This window comes from Paroedura picta, chromosome 6, assembly GCF_049243985.1.
Source record: "Paroedura picta isolate Pp20150507F chromosome 6, Ppicta_v3.0, whole genome shotgun sequence".
NCBI lineage: Eukaryota > Metazoa > Chordata > Lepidosauria > Squamata > Gekkonidae > Paroedura > Paroedura picta.
The window spans coordinates 110,607,709-110,627,456 of NC_135374.1; the positions used below are offsets into that span (position 1 = coordinate 110,607,709).

General features: G+C 41.1%; 1 protein-coding gene across 1 annotated transcript in view; it reads left to right on the top strand.

The window, feature by feature from the left end:
• Nucleotides 1-6,528, top strand: part of HS6ST3 (heparan sulfate 6-O-sulfotransferase 3) — a 236,328-nt gene extending 229,800 nt beyond the window's left edge. The window contains exon 2 of the mRNA XM_077343903.1: nucleotides 787-6,528. Within this exon, the coding sequence (XP_077200018.1) occupies nucleotides 787-1,489 (703 nt within the window). The 3' untranslated portion in view covers nucleotides 1,490-6,528. The remainder of the gene's footprint in view (nucleotides 1-786) is intronic.
• Nucleotides 6,529-19,748: the final 13,220 nt, after the last annotated feature.

The window sequence follows — 19,748 nt, forward strand, 5'->3', positions numbered from 1 at the left end:
GGGCTCGTGTATGGAGGTGGATCCAATGAGATTTTCTGCTGATTAAAAAGGGAAGAAAGGTCCCCTTTTGACTATACAAAAAGGTTATGCTGGAAATCATGGAACCTGCATAGACAAAAGCCATGTAAAAGAGCGGCTGTAGTAGAGCATGGTTGGGCGAGATTGATGACTTCATGAAAACATTGCACTAAAACGAAATCTAAAAGAGGAGTAGGAAAATATTTTAACGATTGGAGTATTTTGCGGGCAAAGGCTGCTGATGACTACCTCTACAGAGTCTACATGGTATACATTTCTATTTAGCTGTGGTGATTTTCCAATTTGTAACATTTATGTCTTTCTGTTCTATCGTGCTAGATTTTGTTGTTATTTTTAATAGGTACAAGAGGTCTGAATAGCAGGAGAAAGAGTTTTTGAAATCTAAAACTAACATTCATTTAAGAAAAGTAGAGCCAAAAGCCAGGCAATTATGAAAGCAAAAGAAACAAAAAGTAGGATTCTAATGTCTATATTGCCTTGGCTATGTATTAAACACTGGGAGATAAGCTCTAACATTTGTGTTTAAAAATTCATTTAAATATATCTTAGAGAAAAGTGTACAGCGGAAAACTGAGCAGAGTTAAAGTCAGCAGAGCAAATTCTACCCCCCTTTCTACAGATTAAATTCTTTTGTAGTGTGCAGAACAAAGCAAATCACAGGCATTTTTATGAGGTTCTTCAATTAATAATTGTCTGGTTAAAGAAAACAAAACAATGTTTTCTAATGCACTTTCTTCCATATTTCAGGAACTTCTACTACATTACAATGCTGAGGGATCCTGTATCACGTTACTTGAGTGAATGGAAGCATGTCCAAAGAGGTGCAACATGGAAGACTTCTCTCCATATGTGTGATGGGAGGAGCCCCACACCAGAGGAATTGCCTATGTGTTACCTAGGAGATGACTGGTCTGGGGTCAGCTTACAGGAGTTTATGAATTGTAGCCATAATCTGGCTAACAACCGCCAGGTGCGCATGCTGGCAGACCTCAGCCTGGTTGGGTGTTATAATCTAACCTTTATGAATGAGAGTGAAAGAAATATGATCCTTCTACAAAGCGCCAAGAACAACCTGAAAAACATGGCCTTTTTTGGACTCACAGAATTTCAGCGAAAAACTCAGTATCTTTTCGAGAGGACCTTCAAACTGGAGTTTATTTCTCCTTTCACTCAGTACAACATCACGCGAGCCTCTAATGTGGATATCAGTGAGTCCGTGAGAAAGCATATAGAAGAGCTGAACTTCCTGGATATGCAGCTTTATGAGTTTGCTAAAGACCTATTTCTGCAGCGTTTTCAATATGCCAAACAAGAAGAGCACGAACAAAATCGGCAAAAACGACGGGAAGAACGAAAAATACTGCGTGAGCAAAAAGTTCGAGAATGGCAGAAGGAAGGAGAAGAAATGGCTGTTACTGAAGATTATAACAGTCAGGTGGAACGCTGGTGAATTGCCTTCTGTGTAGACATGTGTATTGACAATTTGTTGCATTAACACTGTAATCCTAAGAACACTTTCCTGGGAGTAAACTCCACTGTATATACCTGTGTATTATTCTGAGTAGATCATCTTAAGATTGCTTTCTTAATTACTGACTGGTGAATGGAACTCCTTTTGTTCTGATAAAGGAGCAAAATTTTATGTTTTTGTAGATTGTGTCTTTTAAGGGTGCAATATTTTAAGTTTTTCAATACACCTGAAACAGTGTTATTCAGTTGGCTGTTCAGTAATTCATTATTTAGAACAAGCCACCTTTCAAAAGCCTGACCTAATTAGCACATTGTTCTTGCCTCGATGTCAATGGTTTTTCTTATGGCGGAATGCGCTGCTAAATTTGGAAACATGGTGACAATTAAAACTGTTGCATTGTTTGTTTTGCTTATATGTACTGGTTCACCAAGGCTGGTCATGTTGTTCTTTGTAAACTGTACAATGTACATTTGTGATGAATGTAACAGAAAAAAACATACTGTTTCTCAATTATTTAGACATGCTTTTGTGTAAGGACAGTTTTCCGGTTACTATTTATTTCTCATATGACATGTGTGTGGTATATCCAGGAAATCCTAGAATTATCTGGCAGCCAGGCAAGAGACATTCAGAGGAGGTTTGCCGTTGCCGACTTCCACCCTACTGTTCCTTGCAGGTCTCCCTTCTACATACTAGCCAGGATTAACCTTGCTTAACTTCCAAGATCTGATGAGATTGGCCTTGCCTGGAGTATCCAGGTAAGGGCAGTTTTCTACTTTGATAATGGGTTATAAAGAAATTTAGTTGAGGGGAATTAACCAGCAGCCTTCATCCTGATTATGCCCCTTGTCAACTCATCCACACAGAATGACACAATCATTAGTTTACTTTGTTGTCTTGAGAACATTTTTTTTCTTTATTTAATCCCAACGTACAGTCCGTCCAGAGTTTAGAGTAGTAAAACATAGCACTTCACAGCTCTCTCAGATCTAAATGAAGAACTTTGCTTGAAAGTAGATATTTTTGTGCACTATAGAAATGGCTTCCTTCCATAGGATGTCTTGAAAATGTGTAAGCCTCAGGCACAGATAAATCATGAAAGATTTTAGTGTTAGATCATGGATCTTTCAGGACCTTGAAGATTTTGAGCCTTTAGTTCTTTCACATTACATCAGTAGGGAGATTCTTCAGCTCTGAGAAGTATGTACAAGGATATATTTACAGATTACTATTGGGAATTCAGATGAAACTGGATTTCAGTAATAAATCTTTAATTTTTATGGTCAGACTTGAAGCACAGGTAATAGAAGCCCAAACATTTATGTCAGTGATCAAATTCTGCCATCAAGCTTCGGTTACTGTCACTGCAGTTTCAACATTTTGGTTTAAAAAAAAATCATAGACCCATTCATATTTATGTGAATTCATTCCCTTCAGATATATATAAAAAATGCCAAATTTACGTTTACATGAATATTTTTAACTCCACTGGTTTAAAATATTTACAGATGACTCCTTGCTTTCATTTGTTATATCAAAGTCTTCAGGAATACCTCCCTAGTCCTTTAAAGCTGCATTCTCAAAGCACTTTTGCTCCTTTTTAACTCTTTGTTTCAAAATGCAAGCTTTCATATCTGAGTGACTTTGCACATATCCACTAATTGGATAGAAAACAAACTACAATAAGCAAATCCTTCCTGTGGCATGCAGAACTGGGTTTCGGGATGAGCTACCCCTATTTTTTCAAAGACTGGATCATCTTTCAGGCAAATATTAAGCATTTGTATGAAATCCCAGCAATTTTCCATTTGATGTGAAACATCTTGCTATAACAACTAATTCTGTTTTTGCTGGTTACCAATCATAGTTTGAAAACAAATCTCATTGTTGTTTTTGTATGCTACTACAGTAGCAAAGTGAAAAATTCAGAGGGCAAGAAGGGGACAGGAAACTGAAAGAGTATAAGGAGGTTGGTGGGATGAGGAGACAAGATACCCAGAGCCACTGGTGGAATAGGTTGCTAATTAAAAGCCAATGTGCTATGTAGACTTTTTGAGTAAATGATATGATGCAATAGTAAGTCACAGCACCAAGAAATTAGGAGACACTATTATTGCCCTCTCAGTTTCTACCACAAGCAGATCTCTAAGTTTCCTTTCTCCCCTGGTTCCTTTGAAGGACAAGCTCATGTTTTTCTTTTGATGATAGCTAGAAGTGGCCCTAGTCACCAGGCTGTGAGAACAGCTTTGACTTGTGAAAAAGCAAACTATTGCTCCATGTGTAAATCAGGTACACCTCTGCCTGGGGTGGGCCTGAAATGCCAAGGCTGGTCCTGAACACCAACTTATCACGTCCCCTCTAACTCCTCAGTGAACCAGGCTTGGCATGTCAGCAAAAGCAGTTTATTGATAAAGCAAAACAGAGCTCATGATTCTTCTTGTTGCATACAGATAAAGATATTTCCCAATTGTCCCCTCCGCCCCCCAGTGACATCCAAAACACATCAACTTGGAAAAGGTGGGTTCACCACTTTCCCAAGAGAACAAATATCCAGATGCCACTTTCAGCAACTAAGGCAAAGCTACAGATAATACTTCAGCATCCTCCATCCCCCAGCACCGTCCTATCAACATAAATCTAGCCATTAGTCTACACAACAGATCCAAAGCACAGCACAAAATGCAACAACCCAGATGAGCAACAAAGGCTAGAGCAACAAAGCCCCCCCCCCCTCTCACACACACATGCTCAAACTATGGTGGGATGCTGCGATCCTAGCAGATCCTGATATGGCCTGGTTAGTCCTTCCCATGGATTTCCTATTTCCAAGTCAAACCCAACTCAGATTTGAAGAACAGTCTACCTGGTGCTGTTCTTTGGTACTATGCTTTCCAGCTCATGCTCCTGTCTGTTTGTGCTATCGCACCGCCTGTTTTCTTGCTTCCTACTTGACTTTAATCTTAGCTGTGCCTCACCTTTGCTCTGGCTTTGTGTGTGTGTGCGCCTATTGCCTATGTCAGGATGCTTTTCTGGTTGCTCTTTCTGGCTTTTTTATTCTCAACATCGACTCCTGCTGTCTCTTCTACTGTTGCTCCCAAGAGCCTTTTTATTCATGGGCTCATAGGAGCTTTGAATTCTGCAGGGACTTCCAGAAGAAAATCAAAATGTTTCAGTCTGCTTCATATTATTAAAATGGGCAGCATCATTACCTGATTCATAAGGGAAGCAAAGTCTTTTCCTAATTTGTGGAAGTGCAAAACCATACCTTACTTATGAAACTTTCAGAAATTGATCAGTCTCTGCCTCATAAAATCAGCAGCACCCTTGTCTAATTTATGAAGCTTTTCCATTTGATGAAATTCAGCTGCCTGATTCACAGGGGGGAAAAAATCTTTGTGTATTATTTAATTAATTAGGCAATGCCTTGGCAAATTAATGAGTCAGGCCAGAGGTCTTTCTTCATTCATTCCATTTTACACATCTGAATAACCTTTGCTTATCTCACAAATTAGACAAAGAGGTTGGTAGTGTTAGGAGTTAGGCAGACTTCATGTAAAATCACGCAATTTCAGGTAGAGCGGTGTTTACAGTTTCACCAATTAATTCAAATTTATCAAAAGGCAGTGCCTAATTGATAACATGAAACAACATTTTGCCTATTCCATCGAAAAGCGGTTTCACTAATTTAGCAGTACAAGCCTTAGGCAAAAACTCTTTAAAAATCCATTTGTTATATAATTATTATTCATCAACCCCTTTTAAAAAGCTACAGAGAGTTTCTGAGTCATTTGATGTGCTGTCAGAATTTGTTGATAGGCTCTGATGTTTCACATTAAGAAAAATTAGACTCAATAAGCACAGAGCCAGAGTCACACCTTGCTTCTTCTATATTTCAACTCCAAATTTCTGTATTGATATTTTAGTGGACTTTAAAATGAGGCCAGAAATTAGCAGATAATTCCAATTTATCCAAAATGCATCAGGTTTAATTTTCAATAATATAGAAAATCTGGCTCTTAATAAGTTATTTTGATTCCAGAATAAGATTTGTGTGTTTCTGATGCAAAGGTATTGCTGGAGAAATGTCTCTGAACCATAGGAACCACATGATTCGGACTCTTGTGTGTGTGTGTGGGGGGGGGGGTGCTCAATACAGGATTACGTGTTTTCAGTTGTAATTGCCTGGGGGTTCCCACAGAGCCGAAAGCTCTCCAGCCTGTAGGGGTTCTCAGTAAGTTATATATGGCATCAAAATAGTCAATATTCTTCATAGCCAGGGATTTCTATCAAGCTGTCAATTTATTCTAATACATGTCTTGTAATGCAAGCCCACATTTTTCTGTCCCAAGAGTTGTGCCTCAAAGGACTTGTGATTTAATGATGAGACTAGAAAACTGCTCTTCAAACTCCTGTGGTAATGTTTATTTAGTGGAAATGAATCCCTAGTAAGGCACCAAACCAGATTTCCCATCAGGTGTCGGATTGTTTTTGAGAAAAAGTCATGTTATCTGCCAGCCAGTGTACAGGTTGCATTTGGGGCAGGGGTGAGAGTTCAAAGGTGAAAAGTGGTAATGGAATCAGCTCAGATACGTTTAAAAGAGATGTGTTTCAGGGGACCTGTCAGGTAATTGCTTTAGTTCCATGCACCTGTTCTGGTCCCCCCCTCAGCAGCGACTCTTGACTCCAGCAGGACTTGATTTTGATTAGTGCTGGAACACAGCTGTGAATGCAAATTGTTCTGTCACTAAGTGACGCTTCTGTTACTTTTTATTTTACCACTTTACTGGCCTTCCAGTGTTGTAAAATAATTGGCTTTCTATATTTATCTCTGATTTATTGTTATTCTTAATAAGCTTCCTTGTAGAAATCCCATCAGCGCCCAGTAGAACTCAAGCTCTAACTGTTGACAAGGTCCAGTCCTGACATGCTCATGACCCTTCAGAACAAGGAAAGGGAAGACTGTGGTCCCCTGGCAGATTTCAAGACTTGCTACTTTTTTCTGGAGCATACTTTTTTTTTTTAAAGTCATCCTTAATTGGAAAGCGAACTCTGTAGAGTTTTCATAACCTGATAATCTATTCTACTTCATTCACTTAGCCCATCACAAAGATATTTTTCTAACCCAGCCAAAAGGGGCACAGCTGTCTGTCAGTTCCCTCCGCCTAAGTTAACGATAGTTCATTATTGATCTGTGCAGGTCCACATGGGGACTGCATAAGAGCAGACTTACCATTGGAAAGGTCTTTACAGCTAAGATCCTCTAGGGGGTGCTGTGTGCCAGAGCCAGAAATTTATTCCCACCCAGGGACCACATGCTCCCCTGCAGTGGCAGTTCCTCTTTTGCTGCCAAAGGAGAAGGTTGTCATTTTATAGTCTCCAGTCTTTCATGTTGGAGAGGAATTGCTTTGCCCAGTTCACTGGGATTGCATGCAAAAATGACCCAAACTGATGAACATGACTTATGTTTAATTGTTAAAGGACATAATGTCTTCACATGTAAGGCCTGCCAACAGCTAACCCCCAAAGCTTGCAGAGATAGGGTATCAAAACTTAAAGCAGCATTGTGGGAGAAAACCCTCAAAGTATCAGAGCCATTATTCAAGTCAGCCTAGAAAAATTGTTGCCAGCCCCAGAAAAATTGTTTGCTGCTGCATACTTGGAATCAATGCAGTTTGTACCTCCTCCTGGATCCATGTTGCAGTTGGTTTGATCTGGCACACTCATTGCGCTCCTGGATATTCCAGGTCAATTAAAAAGGTGGTGGAGTTAGACCTATTCTGGGCCTCTGGTGTCTTAATGTTTTTCTTTGCGTTTCTATGTTCCACCTGAATTCCATTCCTTCAATTTAATAATTATAAAGTTTAACTGTTGTTTCATCATTACTGATCTGAAAAATGCTTACTTTCACATTTCCATCCATCCTCCACACTTCAAATTCTCCCAGCACTTGTCAAAAAGATTTCTTAAGTGGTTATGTAATCTTTGCCCACTCCAGGATCCAATAGTTCCCCCAATGGTGTCTCTCTGTTGTTTTGGCACAGTTGATATTTAAGTCCTTTGAACCCCTTGCCCCATGCTAGTTGGCTGAACAGTCTATGAAAGTCTGTTTTATAGTGGCTATTACATCAGCCTGGATAGTGATTTAGCAGATGGACCCGCCATTTTTGAAGATTTTTCCTCAAGAGGGTCATCCTTCAACACAGTTTTAGGTTTCTCCATAAGGTAGTTTCCAGGTTCCACTCATCTCGAGATATTATTTTGCCTGTCTTTTTTCCTGCACTAAGCTCTGAAAATGAGTGTTTGTTGCACTCCCTAGATGTTAGAAGGTGATATTTTTGTATATTTTGTATACAAATATATCCTGTTTGTATATTTTGCTGTCCTAATGGAGGAAAGGGAGCTTCATCTCAAACTTTTTGCCAGTGGATTGTCTCAACCATTAGGGAATCCTATGGTCTGGTCAGGTTGCTGTGACTGCTAAACATTCATGCCCATTCTACTAGAGAGTTGGCTTCTTTGGCAGCTTTCTTTGATGGAATACCACTGATAGGGATCTACCAAGCTGCTGCTCTTTATCCTAGCAGACATGTTCATACACCATTACATATTGAAGTGGGAAAGGCAGTACTTCATTCACTGTTCAAGTGAGGGAAGCATGCCCCTCCACCTGGTGAGTAGCTCACTAGAACCCCCATGTGGGACTGCACAGAAACTGAATGATGAAAACAAATTTGCACTTACCTGCTATTATTGTTCATTGAGTATCTTCTCTGTAGGTACACATACCCTTCCTTCTGCCCTGCTGCATGTTCTAGCTTTGGCAGCACTAGAGGTACTGAGGGTAGAGGGGGTGCTGCTCCATGGAAGCACATGGTTCCTAGACGGGAAGAAGTTTCTGATTCCAGGGCGCAGCACCCCCTAGAGGCTCTTAGCTGTAAAGAACTATCCATTGTTAGGCTTGCATATTCATAGTCCTAATGTATACCTGCACAGAAGATACTGAGTGAACAGTAGTTACAAGTAAGTGCAACTTTGTTTTTTCCTCTTTTTTTCTCTCTCAAACGTAGTACTGGAACCATTTACAGTGGATAAGAGCACTGATGGCAAGAGGCAATACTTCCCTGTAGGCTTGTTAGCAATCTTCTTCATTTTGTTTTGATTCACACTTGAGAACACACATTTGGAATTGATCTTCAGTCCTGGACAGAATGGTTGTTCTGGACCACTTTGATTTTATTGTGAGTTCCATATTTGAGAATAAAATGATACTTACTGTTTGGGGCATCGCACTATATGATTCTTATACTACCTTCCCAGCCTTTACAATATCATGTTTGATGATTTTATTGTTTACTATATATTTGACCACTGAAGAGGACCCTCTGGGTCGAAATGTATCTAATCAACCATGTGCAATCATTGAGCTTATTATTTTATACTGTACGTGCGGCATTGCACAGGCAACAGTAATTGTGAATTTATGCTTTAATGGTGTTTTTATTCTAATTTATGTGCACAATAATAAATCATGGCATTTTAATATTTTTGTGCTCTAACTTTCAGTTCCAGACTTGATTTGTCACGTGGGGTTTTTGGTTTTCTAGCCATCTTCTCTCCACCACAATCAGCAGTCTGCAAGAGAATAAGGGCTAGACAAAAAAGAATGTCATTGAATAAGGAGATTTAAAAGGCCAAAAAAATGGAAGACACTGTGTGAGGGGAGCTAAACTGAGTTATGGCAAGTCAATATAGCAGTTCTTATATGCCGCTTTTCTTTACCCAAAGCAGTCTCAAAGCAGCTTACAGTTGCCTTCCCTTTCCTCTCCCCACAACAGACACCCTGTGAGGGAGGTGAGGCTGAGAGAGCCCTGATATTATTGAAGAAGAAGAGTTGGTTCTTATATGCCGCTTTTCTCTACCTGAAGGAGTCTCAAAGCGGCTTACAGTCGCCTTCCCTTTCCTCTCCCCACAACAGATACCCTGTGAGGGAGGTGAGAATAAGAGAGCCCTGATATTACTGCTTAGAACAGCTTTATTAGTGCTGTGGCGAGCCCAAGGTCACCCAGCTGGCTGCATGTGGGGGAGTGCGGAGTCATACCCAGCTTGCCAGATTAGAAGTCTGCACTCCTAAGCACTACACCAGACTGGCTCTCAGGAAAACCTTTGTGTTATTCTTTCATCAGCCCCCCTGATATTGCAGCGGATGGTTAAGTGCTATTGGTAAATTCAAGACTGGCTGACATACTTCATCACACTGCCTGTGTATAGACATGCTGTTTGTATGCTTATGAATTTCTGATTATGCTTCCTTGAAGTCTCGTTTCCCAGTGAGTTAACTTCCCTTGAAGTCTCGTTTCTCTTGAGTTAACTTCCCCACCATTTCTACACATGTAAGTATTGGAAACGAAAATGAGGATTGTATATTTGTTGCCATGGTATAGGTGAAAGATCAGGTTAATTAATCATTCATTCTCCTTTGGGGCTCTTCTCTTGTTCATGTGCCATAGCATGTATAGATTTTACTACAAGGAGATTGTATTGTGGATTCTTTTCCCACTCTATAAAGGTAATTTACAGGACTGAGAATTTTCATGGATATGAAGCACAATCTGATTAATATTTTCCAAGGAAAATCATAGTGCCAAAACATTTTATTTATAATATTGATAATCTTAAAATTAGACAGATTTTATCATTGTTTTAGTAGCACTTTATTGTGGGTTGCTTATTGTTACCTGCCGCAAGTAACATCAGTGGGCGTGGCGGGATATAAATTTAATTATAAATAAGTAAATAAATAAACTCGCCCTTCCTGTGCTGCCCAGAATAGGTAGCAGCATAGTAATATAAGTCAATACAATCATAAAATCATAAAAATGAACAATATTTTACAGGTAAGTGCAATTTTATTTTCTATATATATATCATACTATCTTCCAGTAGCTAAATAAATTATTGTCTTTCCTTTACCAGGGTAGTGATGCCTGTAAAAGTAATGAGAGCTTACTGTTTTGCCTTAGCAGTGGTATGTTGGAAATATCTGACGATGTTTGCGGAAGGTGAAGCAGGGGCACCCTTCTGAGGTAGAGGGTGGGTGATTATAACAGGATGAGGCAAGTAGGCAAGGCAGGCTGGTGCCAGCTGAAGAAGAGAAGAAGGTAAACAAGAGGAAGACAAGGAGGGACAGGGGAGAACTAGCAGCTGCAGTGCTAGACTCGCCTGCTGCATAGCAGTCCTTCAGCCTGCTCCCATGTTCTTGTGGAAGTACTCTGGAAATTATGCAGTTCTAAGCATTTCATTCTCAGTCCAAGGTGGCTTGCTCTGGCCATGTTGAGTTGTGGCTCTGAGCCACACACAGCACCTGTCCTGTCCATCCCCAAGTTTGGATGCAACCTTGCTTCCTGGGCATGCCCCCTCTCTGCTGCTTTCTAGCTCCCAGCCTTCTCATTTGAGTTGGAGCACTCAGCCCAGCTGCGGACCATCTCCCTCACCCACCCCTTCTTGTCTGGGTGAGTCAAACCCCTAGCTACTCATAATTCGGGCAGCTCAGGAGGGATGCCAGTTCCTGACAGTTCCCTTAGAACTTGATCTGGTTTTTGGTACAAAGAGAAGGGGAAATAACTCAGAGGCAAGTACCTGCTTTCCTTTCCTATGGTCCTGGATTCAGTCCCCAGCATTTTTAGATAAAGCAGAGCTAGGAAGTCCTTGAGCGGCCTGTTCCAGTTTTGTGGAAATCCCAAGAAAATGATACATGAGATCCAGGTTTGCCTACAGGGAGATGTTTAATTAAGCAACAAGCTTATAGAAAATGCAGGCTAAGTTTCCATCAACTGGGCCTCAAGCACATACGCATACAGTGAAGCTTGCCAGAATCCGAGACCCCATGCATAATTAAAACTAGTTATCTTATACCCTAAAGGCTGGTTTCCAGTCAGTCATTAATCTGAGTCTGCACTCTGAACTTGCCCATCATGGGGCCTCTGTAAGAGACTGTGGGGATGCTGAGCCAAGGCCCCAAACCCATGGGGGCAGCCTGGCTGCCTCACATTTCCAGGTGGCAGAGGGTTACCATTTAGAGGCTTGCGCCATGGAGTACTTATGTCCTGTTCCCCCATGAGATTTTTCCCAGCTGGCCAGGAGCAAGCTATACTCTATGCAGTGCCTCGTCTGCACAAGTTGATCACTTCCTGGCGGTCCACTGACTGCAGGAGGCAGCTCCTCTCATGCTGTGCCAAGTTCCTGCTTGGGTTTATAATAAAGTTGTGGCATTCTTTACTCCCTAGACTGGATCTGAGAACTCTTTATCAGCCTCATCCATGCCCTCCTGCCATGCAAGCACCTGTGAGCCATCTCAGTCCTGCTCCTGCAAACTCTCATCATTGCTTATGTGGAGCTGGAGCTCTGCTGGCACTGCTCCTGTCTTGCAGCTCCCTCCTTCAGGGAAGCTGAACAGACCAGCAGGTGACTCTTTGTTGCCCACTCATGGCCGAGGGGCCATTGTACTGCTACCTGGCTTTGGATCAATGTCTGGCTCCTCAGATACTGCCTTGGGTTTGGATCAGGTCTGCCGGCTGCCTCTCCCTCAAAGGAATCCTCTGCATCACTTGGTTCTTCTGGAACTGGCTAGTCTGCAACACCCACCTTAGATTTTGAGATCTGACAAGATTGGACTAGACTGGGCCGTCCATATCAGGGCAATCGCTGGTTCATTATCTGATAACCAGGTGCTGGGCAAACATCTACTCCAGTCAGTATGATGGGATTAGGCCCTGCCTTGCCAAACCCCATGTCTTTTTGTCTCTGGACTAGGTAGGAATCACTTTAGTGGGCTGATGTTTTCTCAGCTTCTACACGATCCAGTTTGGAGGTGGGGGTATGAGATTCACAGAATGCTAGTGACTATGCAAAAGTGTAGTAAACACAGCTTTTGAAACACTAGTTAGTCAAAAGGTTGCATTTTGCCACTTCATAAAACGTAGCAATTTCCTACTTGTTTGACAATGCAAGTGGATTTGCCTAATTTGTGAAATGTAAGCCTTCTCTGGAATATTAATATTCAACAGGCCCACTACGATTCCATGAGAAATCTTCAAAAGATCTCAGCAGGCAAAACATTGCCTATTGTCATTTTGCACAAGCCGGAGGGGCCTGCCTGTATTCCACTGGTAGACAGACACATTCCTTCTCATGCTTCTTGACAAGGCAGCCGTGAGCTTCAAAGTGGCCAGTGAAGAATTGGGGTTCCTGCTGGGCCTGGGAGACTATAAATCTGACAGCAGTGACACAGAGAAACTATAGGTGTTAAAATAGATGAGCAATGAATCATGCCTCCCCATGTGGTAATTAGCAGCCTTCCTACTATCCAGTGAGAGCAGACAGGGCGAGGGGACAGGATAAATCAAACCATGGGCCCATTAAAATGAAGTATGTTGGTATGATAATCCAGACGAGTTGGCTCAGATGTTTGAGCAGTGCTTCAGTTCTCTCAAAATTGGCTCATCATTTAGGAATCTAGCTTGCTTGCCTGCAAAATGAGATCATCCCTGTGATAACGACACTAAACAGATGTGTGTAGGTTAATAAATACAATACCCATAAATGGGGGAATTGTGGCAAGTACATGTAGGACAAACAGCACTTTGCCTGGCAATGCATTTAATGCCACTAAAAAGTAACGTGCAATACACATGCTAATTCTACTGATCCTGGTTCCTTCTGCTATGGATTTGTTACCTCCCTTATTCTTGATGATTGATTCTTCTATTCTGTGTCATGGTCTCATGTAAATCCCCCCATCTGCACTTCACTTATTTTTGCTTTTATTTATAACTTAATTTGGAATTATTGATGATGAAAAGGAACATGCCATTCTGTGGAGCACTCAGAACTCATCCCCAACCACTGGAAATCTTTTTTAAAATTTATTTTGTATAGCAAGGGGAGAACATCACATGGGTAAAACAATACAGAAGAAAAATAAAAAGTTCCATACAAAAGTACATCACAAAGAAGCAAAAAAGGAAAAAGAAACAAATCAACAAAACTACACACAAACCCTCGCTGAAAATTCAATTGACTATTCCAATTCTTCTTATTATTACATTAAAATATTCTAACAATTTGAATCCATTGTCTCTAGTCTCAAATCTCTAATATATCAAAAATCTACACAGATTACAATATGAGAAGCTTTTCAAGTAATTCATCAAATCAAGCAGCACTATACTGTAATCTTCTTTCTTCCCCCTTTAATTACATTAATGTTGTTAGTTTTTTCAGAATCATTAACTGCTTTAACTTACTTCACCAACTGTCCACTGAAACTTTTCCCACATTTTTCCCAACCATCTTGGCTGTCACAAATAAGTAAATTTACCAGAGTTTTATTTATACAAAGAGCTTTCCCTTCCTCAAATAAATCTAGTAGAACTAAATAAATTGAAGACACTAATTTTTATATTTTGCCAATTCTATTTTTTTTAATTCCCCAGAATTATTGTTATTGCAGGGCATTCACACCACATATGAATAAAAGTTCCCTTTATCCCACAACCCCTCCAACAGTTTTTATCTCCAGATTTCCTCATGTAGAATATTCTAATTGGGGTGTAGTACCATCTTTGTATTACTTTTAAGCCATGCTCCTAGACCTTTCTTGACACTGAGTTAAATATCATAGACTATATCTAGAAATCTTAGTCACTACTGAGAATACAGCTGTCTGGACCAACAAATATAATCTGACAGTGATGCTCCTTATGCCCCACCCTCATTCAGTGGAGCAGCAGAGGGAGATGGGAGATGGGAAGGACTGTGTCAATCAGCACCCGGAGATGATACTGTTTTAGAACCAGAAGGGATGGAATGAAAATCTGGGAATTCTTTAAAGATTCCGAGAGCATTGTGAAATCTCTTCCTGTTCTAAACCAGGCAGTGACTTCACAGTGCTGTAGGAATGTCTCAGAAGTCTCCTCTCCAGTGCTCCCAGGGAGCGCCAACTGGCCAACCCTATGGTGAGCTAAATTTTAGCTGTGGTCCTGGGGAACCTGGATTCTGCTTTCCATGGAATTGCTACGTATAAACACAATTCTTGCTCTTAATTTTTTTCTGCATGTCCTCCAGCATGCTCCTTTCCTCCTTTAAGAAACAAAATGTCCCGTTTAGCTGCCTCACCATCTATGCTTCCTTTGTTTGCTGCTGCTGTTGCCCATCAACTGTAAGTGTCCTCTATGTGTTCTGGAGGAATTTCCTAATTCTGTCAGACTATCCCACAGGTAAGTAGCCACCTTGAAGTAGTGCTTAGGAGAAGCAGCTTCGAATCTGGAGAGCTGGGTTTGATTCCCCATTCGCTGACATACAAATAGTTGGGTGACCTTGGGCTCGCCACAGCACTGATAAAGCTGTTCTGACTGAGCAGTAATATCAGGGCTCTCTCAGCCTCACCTCCCTCACAGGGTGTCTGTTGTGGGGAGAGGAAAGGGAAGGCAATTGGATGCTGTGTTGAGATTCCTTGGGGTAGAGAAAAGCAGCATATAAGAACCAACTCTTCTTCTTTCTGGTTCTGTTTGAATAGCTCAGTGCTTAAGACTGCTTGACCTTATTCACACATGGAAGATTATAATGTTGGCATAAGGTTCTGTGATTCATTTTTCACAAGCCTTGTGTGCATTGTTGATTAGTCGACACCACAAGGGATGCAATCCTTCCTTCCCATCATGACAGCTTATTCTAAATTAAATGGTAGGAGCTGGAAGATTCAAGAGGGACCACAGACCAGGTTTTCAGCTAGAGTTTTCCTCCTACAGTATTTCTTCTCCTCTGTGCTGACTGACATAACTTGGTGTAGTGGTTAGAAGTGCAGACTTCTAATCTGGCAAGCTGGATTTGATTCCCCGCTCCCCCACATGCAGCCAGTTGGGTGACCTTGGGCTCACCACAGCACTGATCAAGCTGTTCTGATTAAGCAGAAATATCAGGGCTCTCTCAGCCTCACCTCCCTCACAGGGTGTCTGTTGTGGGGAGAGGAGAGGGAAGGTGATGGTAAGCCGCTTTGAGACTCTTTCTGGTAGAGAAAAGCAGCATATAAGAACCAACTCTTCTTCTTCCTCCACATTCTTTCAGTTGGGTAACCTTGGGCTCACTGCAGCACTGACAAAGCTGTTCTGGCCGAGCAGTATTATCAGGGCTCCCTCACTCTCATCTGCCTCACAGGGTGTCTGTTGTGGGAGAGAGGAAAGTGGAGGCAATTCTAAGCCTCCTTCAGGTAGAGAAAAGCTGCATATAAGAACCGACTCTTCCTCTTCTTCAGGCAAAAAATGTTGGCCATTCTGTCCATGTTCAACCTGGACCTGGCTTGGGAAAATTAGCTGAAACCTTTTTATGGTGCAAATACAACCTTGTGTCTTCTATCTTCCTTAGGCAAGGAGAACCAGCTCTAGAGCCAGATAATGAAAAATTGTTTTCTTGCTCATGCCTGTTATATGACTCTTATATTACTAAATTAATGTAAGAGACCACCTGTCTGAATATGTCCCCCAGAAGGCGCTGCGCTCAATGACTGCAAATGTCCTGATAGTCCCCAGCCCAAAAGAAAGACTGGCCTTGACCAGGTCCAGGGCTTCCTTGGCCCTGGCCCCTGCATGGTAGAATGAGCTCCCTGAAAACATCAGAAACCTAATGGAATTCATACAGTTCCTCAGGTCCTGTAAGACGGAACTCTTCCACCCGGCTTAAGGTTGAGGCCAACTCAGACAAATGAGTATATCAACATTAAGGGCTTCCCCCACGGCAATCTCAATGGCTATCCCATCTGCTTCCTTTAAAAAAAGATCACCAATTGGTTGTTTTTTAACTTTTTAAATTATTTTAATTTCAGTGTATTATTTAATGTTATAAACAGCCCCAAGATGGAAGGTCCGGTAGAGGTGGGTTATAAATCCAGCCATCAATCAACATGCCTATATATTTGAACATATGGCTGCCAAAGTTCATATGATTTGAAATACCCATGCTCGTGACAAACAGATATATTTCCAGTTGAGCTCTCCCCCTCCCCATGTATTTATGATTAAATATTAATTGCTACATGGGGCTTAATACATTGGCAGCTAATAAGTACATTTTAGTGAACAGTGAATTGTTACGAGAATGGGCTGGAGGATACATGATAAAGAGGGTACCAAAAATATATATATATCCTGGTTTACCCACTGAGATTCTTACATATGGAAATAAAACTGATACAAGTTATGAATATTTTTAAACTTTTGCTTCTGTGAAGGGATAACTTGGTTTCCCAGAGCTTTGATCATTGTTTTGAATTTGCAAATTAAAAGTCAAAGGCAGCCTTCATTGTGCGGATTTATATTCTTTAAAATGCATTGTTTTGAATTCAGAGTGCATGCATATTCAAAAGGAAATGCATATTATATTAGGCATTGTCTTCTTGAGGTGAGGAGAAATGAAAGAAAATGGAACCATAGTCTTTCCATGTAAGGCTTCGCTCCCAGCCCAGCACACACTGTCATACTCTGATCCCACCTGAAGAAGGAGCTTCAGTAGGACATTATCCCCTCAAATGGCGAAGGGTCCAACATTTAGTACTCACAGCCAAGTGAGATGGTGATGAGGCTGCAGAGTGGTGAAGTACTAGCTTGGACTGTACCACTTCACATTGCAGGGAAGAGATTACTTTTTCTTCTTTTAAAGGTAAAGGGAAAGGTATCCCCTGTGCAAGCATCGAGTCATGTCTGACCCTTGGGGTGACGCCCTCTAGCGTTTTCATGGCAGACTCAATACGGGGTGGTTTGCCAGTGCCGTCCCCAGTCATTACCGTTTCCCCCCCAGCAAGCTGGGTACTCATTTTACCGACCTCAGAAGGATGGAAGGCTGAGTCAACCTTGAGCCGGCTGCTGGGATCAAACTCCCAACCTCATGGGAGCTTTGAACAGCATTTCTGCTGCCTTACCACTCTGCGCCACAAGAGGCTATTTTCTTCTTTTACAGTTTCCCTAAATGAATAATTCTCAATACATGAGAAACTGGGCTAATTTGCAAAGGCCTGGGCTAATTGTTATTTGTAGGGAGTTTTTATGTCTGAGAATGTTCAAACTGCAGCTGTACTCACCTGGAGTCTGAATTGGTATAACCCATTCTATATCCTCAGCCTTCTACCATGTAAGTCTGTTTTATGTATAGACCTACCCAGAGCTAGTCAATTTTGGCTAGTCAGTTTTTGTTGGGTGTTGACAGGCTGTGGTAGCCCATGCATTTTTTCTGGTATGAAGAGTTATTTCTAGAAAATCTGTGAAGCCATTTTCCTATTGCTCCAATCTCATTATTGGATCCTGGAGTAATAAGAGGGTAATTAAATTTTTCGTTCTCTTGATTTAAATCTCGTAACCAATCCATAGAAGGATCTCTCTCTCTCTCTCTCTCTCTCTCACACACACACACACACACACTTCAAAATATATGTTCCATCAGATTTTTTGAGGTGGGCATTAACCCTTTACTATGCACAACTAACTCTATCTAGGTTGTTCTCCCACCCCTTCTTCCTTGTCAAAGGGCAGATTCAAGGGGAAGGGACCTAGGGTGTGAGCAGAAACTATACCATACTCTCTTTCCTATGGTGCCAGGATTCCAAATGAATAGAGAGCCTGCAGCTGTTCTAAAATAAAAAAATAAAAACACAAAAACACAAAAGAACTTATCAGATATCTCCTAAATTGTGTGTAATTTGGCCCTGTAAATTTTTTTTGGGGGGGGGGGTTGGACAGTTGGTGGCTGGCTTGTATTTCTAAGAGAAAAGATTTTAGGGAAGTGATAAAAAGATCCTGAAAGTTAGGCGAGAACTAGATTCATAGGTTTTTAAATGTATTGAAGAACACATTTTCTTTCATTTTTATCTTCAAGGACAAGAACGATCCCAGCTCTCCTCAAAATATAAGACCTAGTTTCTTATTTATGTTCCACTTTTGGAACTGAAAATCCTATACCCAGCTTTAACATGCTGGCATTTTATCTAGCCTATAAATAATCCAGCAGTTGTGTGGATATGTACTTTAATATCAAGGCTGTAAATAAACAGTTTATGTTGATGAGCTCTACTTAAAAATGCAGGCTTACCTTGGGAGCCAGGTATTTCTCGACTTGTCACTTGTATATAAATTCTTTATATATCCAAGCCATTGGCTTTTGATTTTGCCCATTGCACAGTAACTACATAAATTTTAAAAATTTATTGTCTTACAGCCTCTTACAAGTATGAGAGATGTTCTACCAAAGATTTAGCCAGTGGCTCCACGTGCGGTTCAGGGCCCTTCTGCCCTTTGGATCTGACTGGCCCCGTAGCCACTGAACCTGCAAAAAGTTGTGGTCATTAAATATGCATGAATGATGGAATAACTGGCCACCTTTTTTTTCCCCAGGATGCCTAACAATTTTTTTTAAAATCTAAAAACAAGATTCATAATGATAGGTAAGACTGGTGTTGGGGGGGAGAGCCTTTGTCCAATTGAATGAAGTCAGCGTCTTTGCCCTCCATCATGTTTTGGTCCAGTTTCTGGCAGTCTGTCAACTCAACTCATTTTAGACAAAATGCCCCTTGAAAAAGCCAGTTCTTGCAAGTTCTCTGACTCACTAAAAGTACACAGTAGTTGTGAGGGGCAAGACTGCTTTTGGGGCTGTGTCTAGGCTTAAAGATCTTGCGCCTGAAAGGCCAAAAGGAGAAAATTGTGACAAAATGGGCATTTGTCATGCCATCTCATGACACTGGAGGTTTACATCTCATGAAAACTCCAGTGAAGTCATGGGACACATTAGAGTTTACCGAAAACTCTATGATTAACCACATGCCAACATTGTCTGGTGTTACTGACATGCATCATGACTAGCCTTTTCAGCCTAAGATAACATTGGAGGTCCAACTTTTTTTTAAACAAAAATATTTTATTTATTTAGAAAGATACAAAAAAGAAAAAGAAATATTGATTATGGTTATATAGTACAACTACTATTTAAGACAGGGATTCCCAACTAGAGGTCTGTGGGAGTTCTGAAGGGGGTCTGCAGGAGCTCTGAAGAAGAGTTGGTTCATATATGTCGCTTTTCCCTACCCGAAGGAGGCTCAAAGCGGCTTAGAGTCACTTTCCCATTCCTCTCCCCACAACAGACACCCTGTGGGGTGGTTGAGGCTAAGAAAGTGCTGATATCACTGCTCGGTCAGAATAGTTTT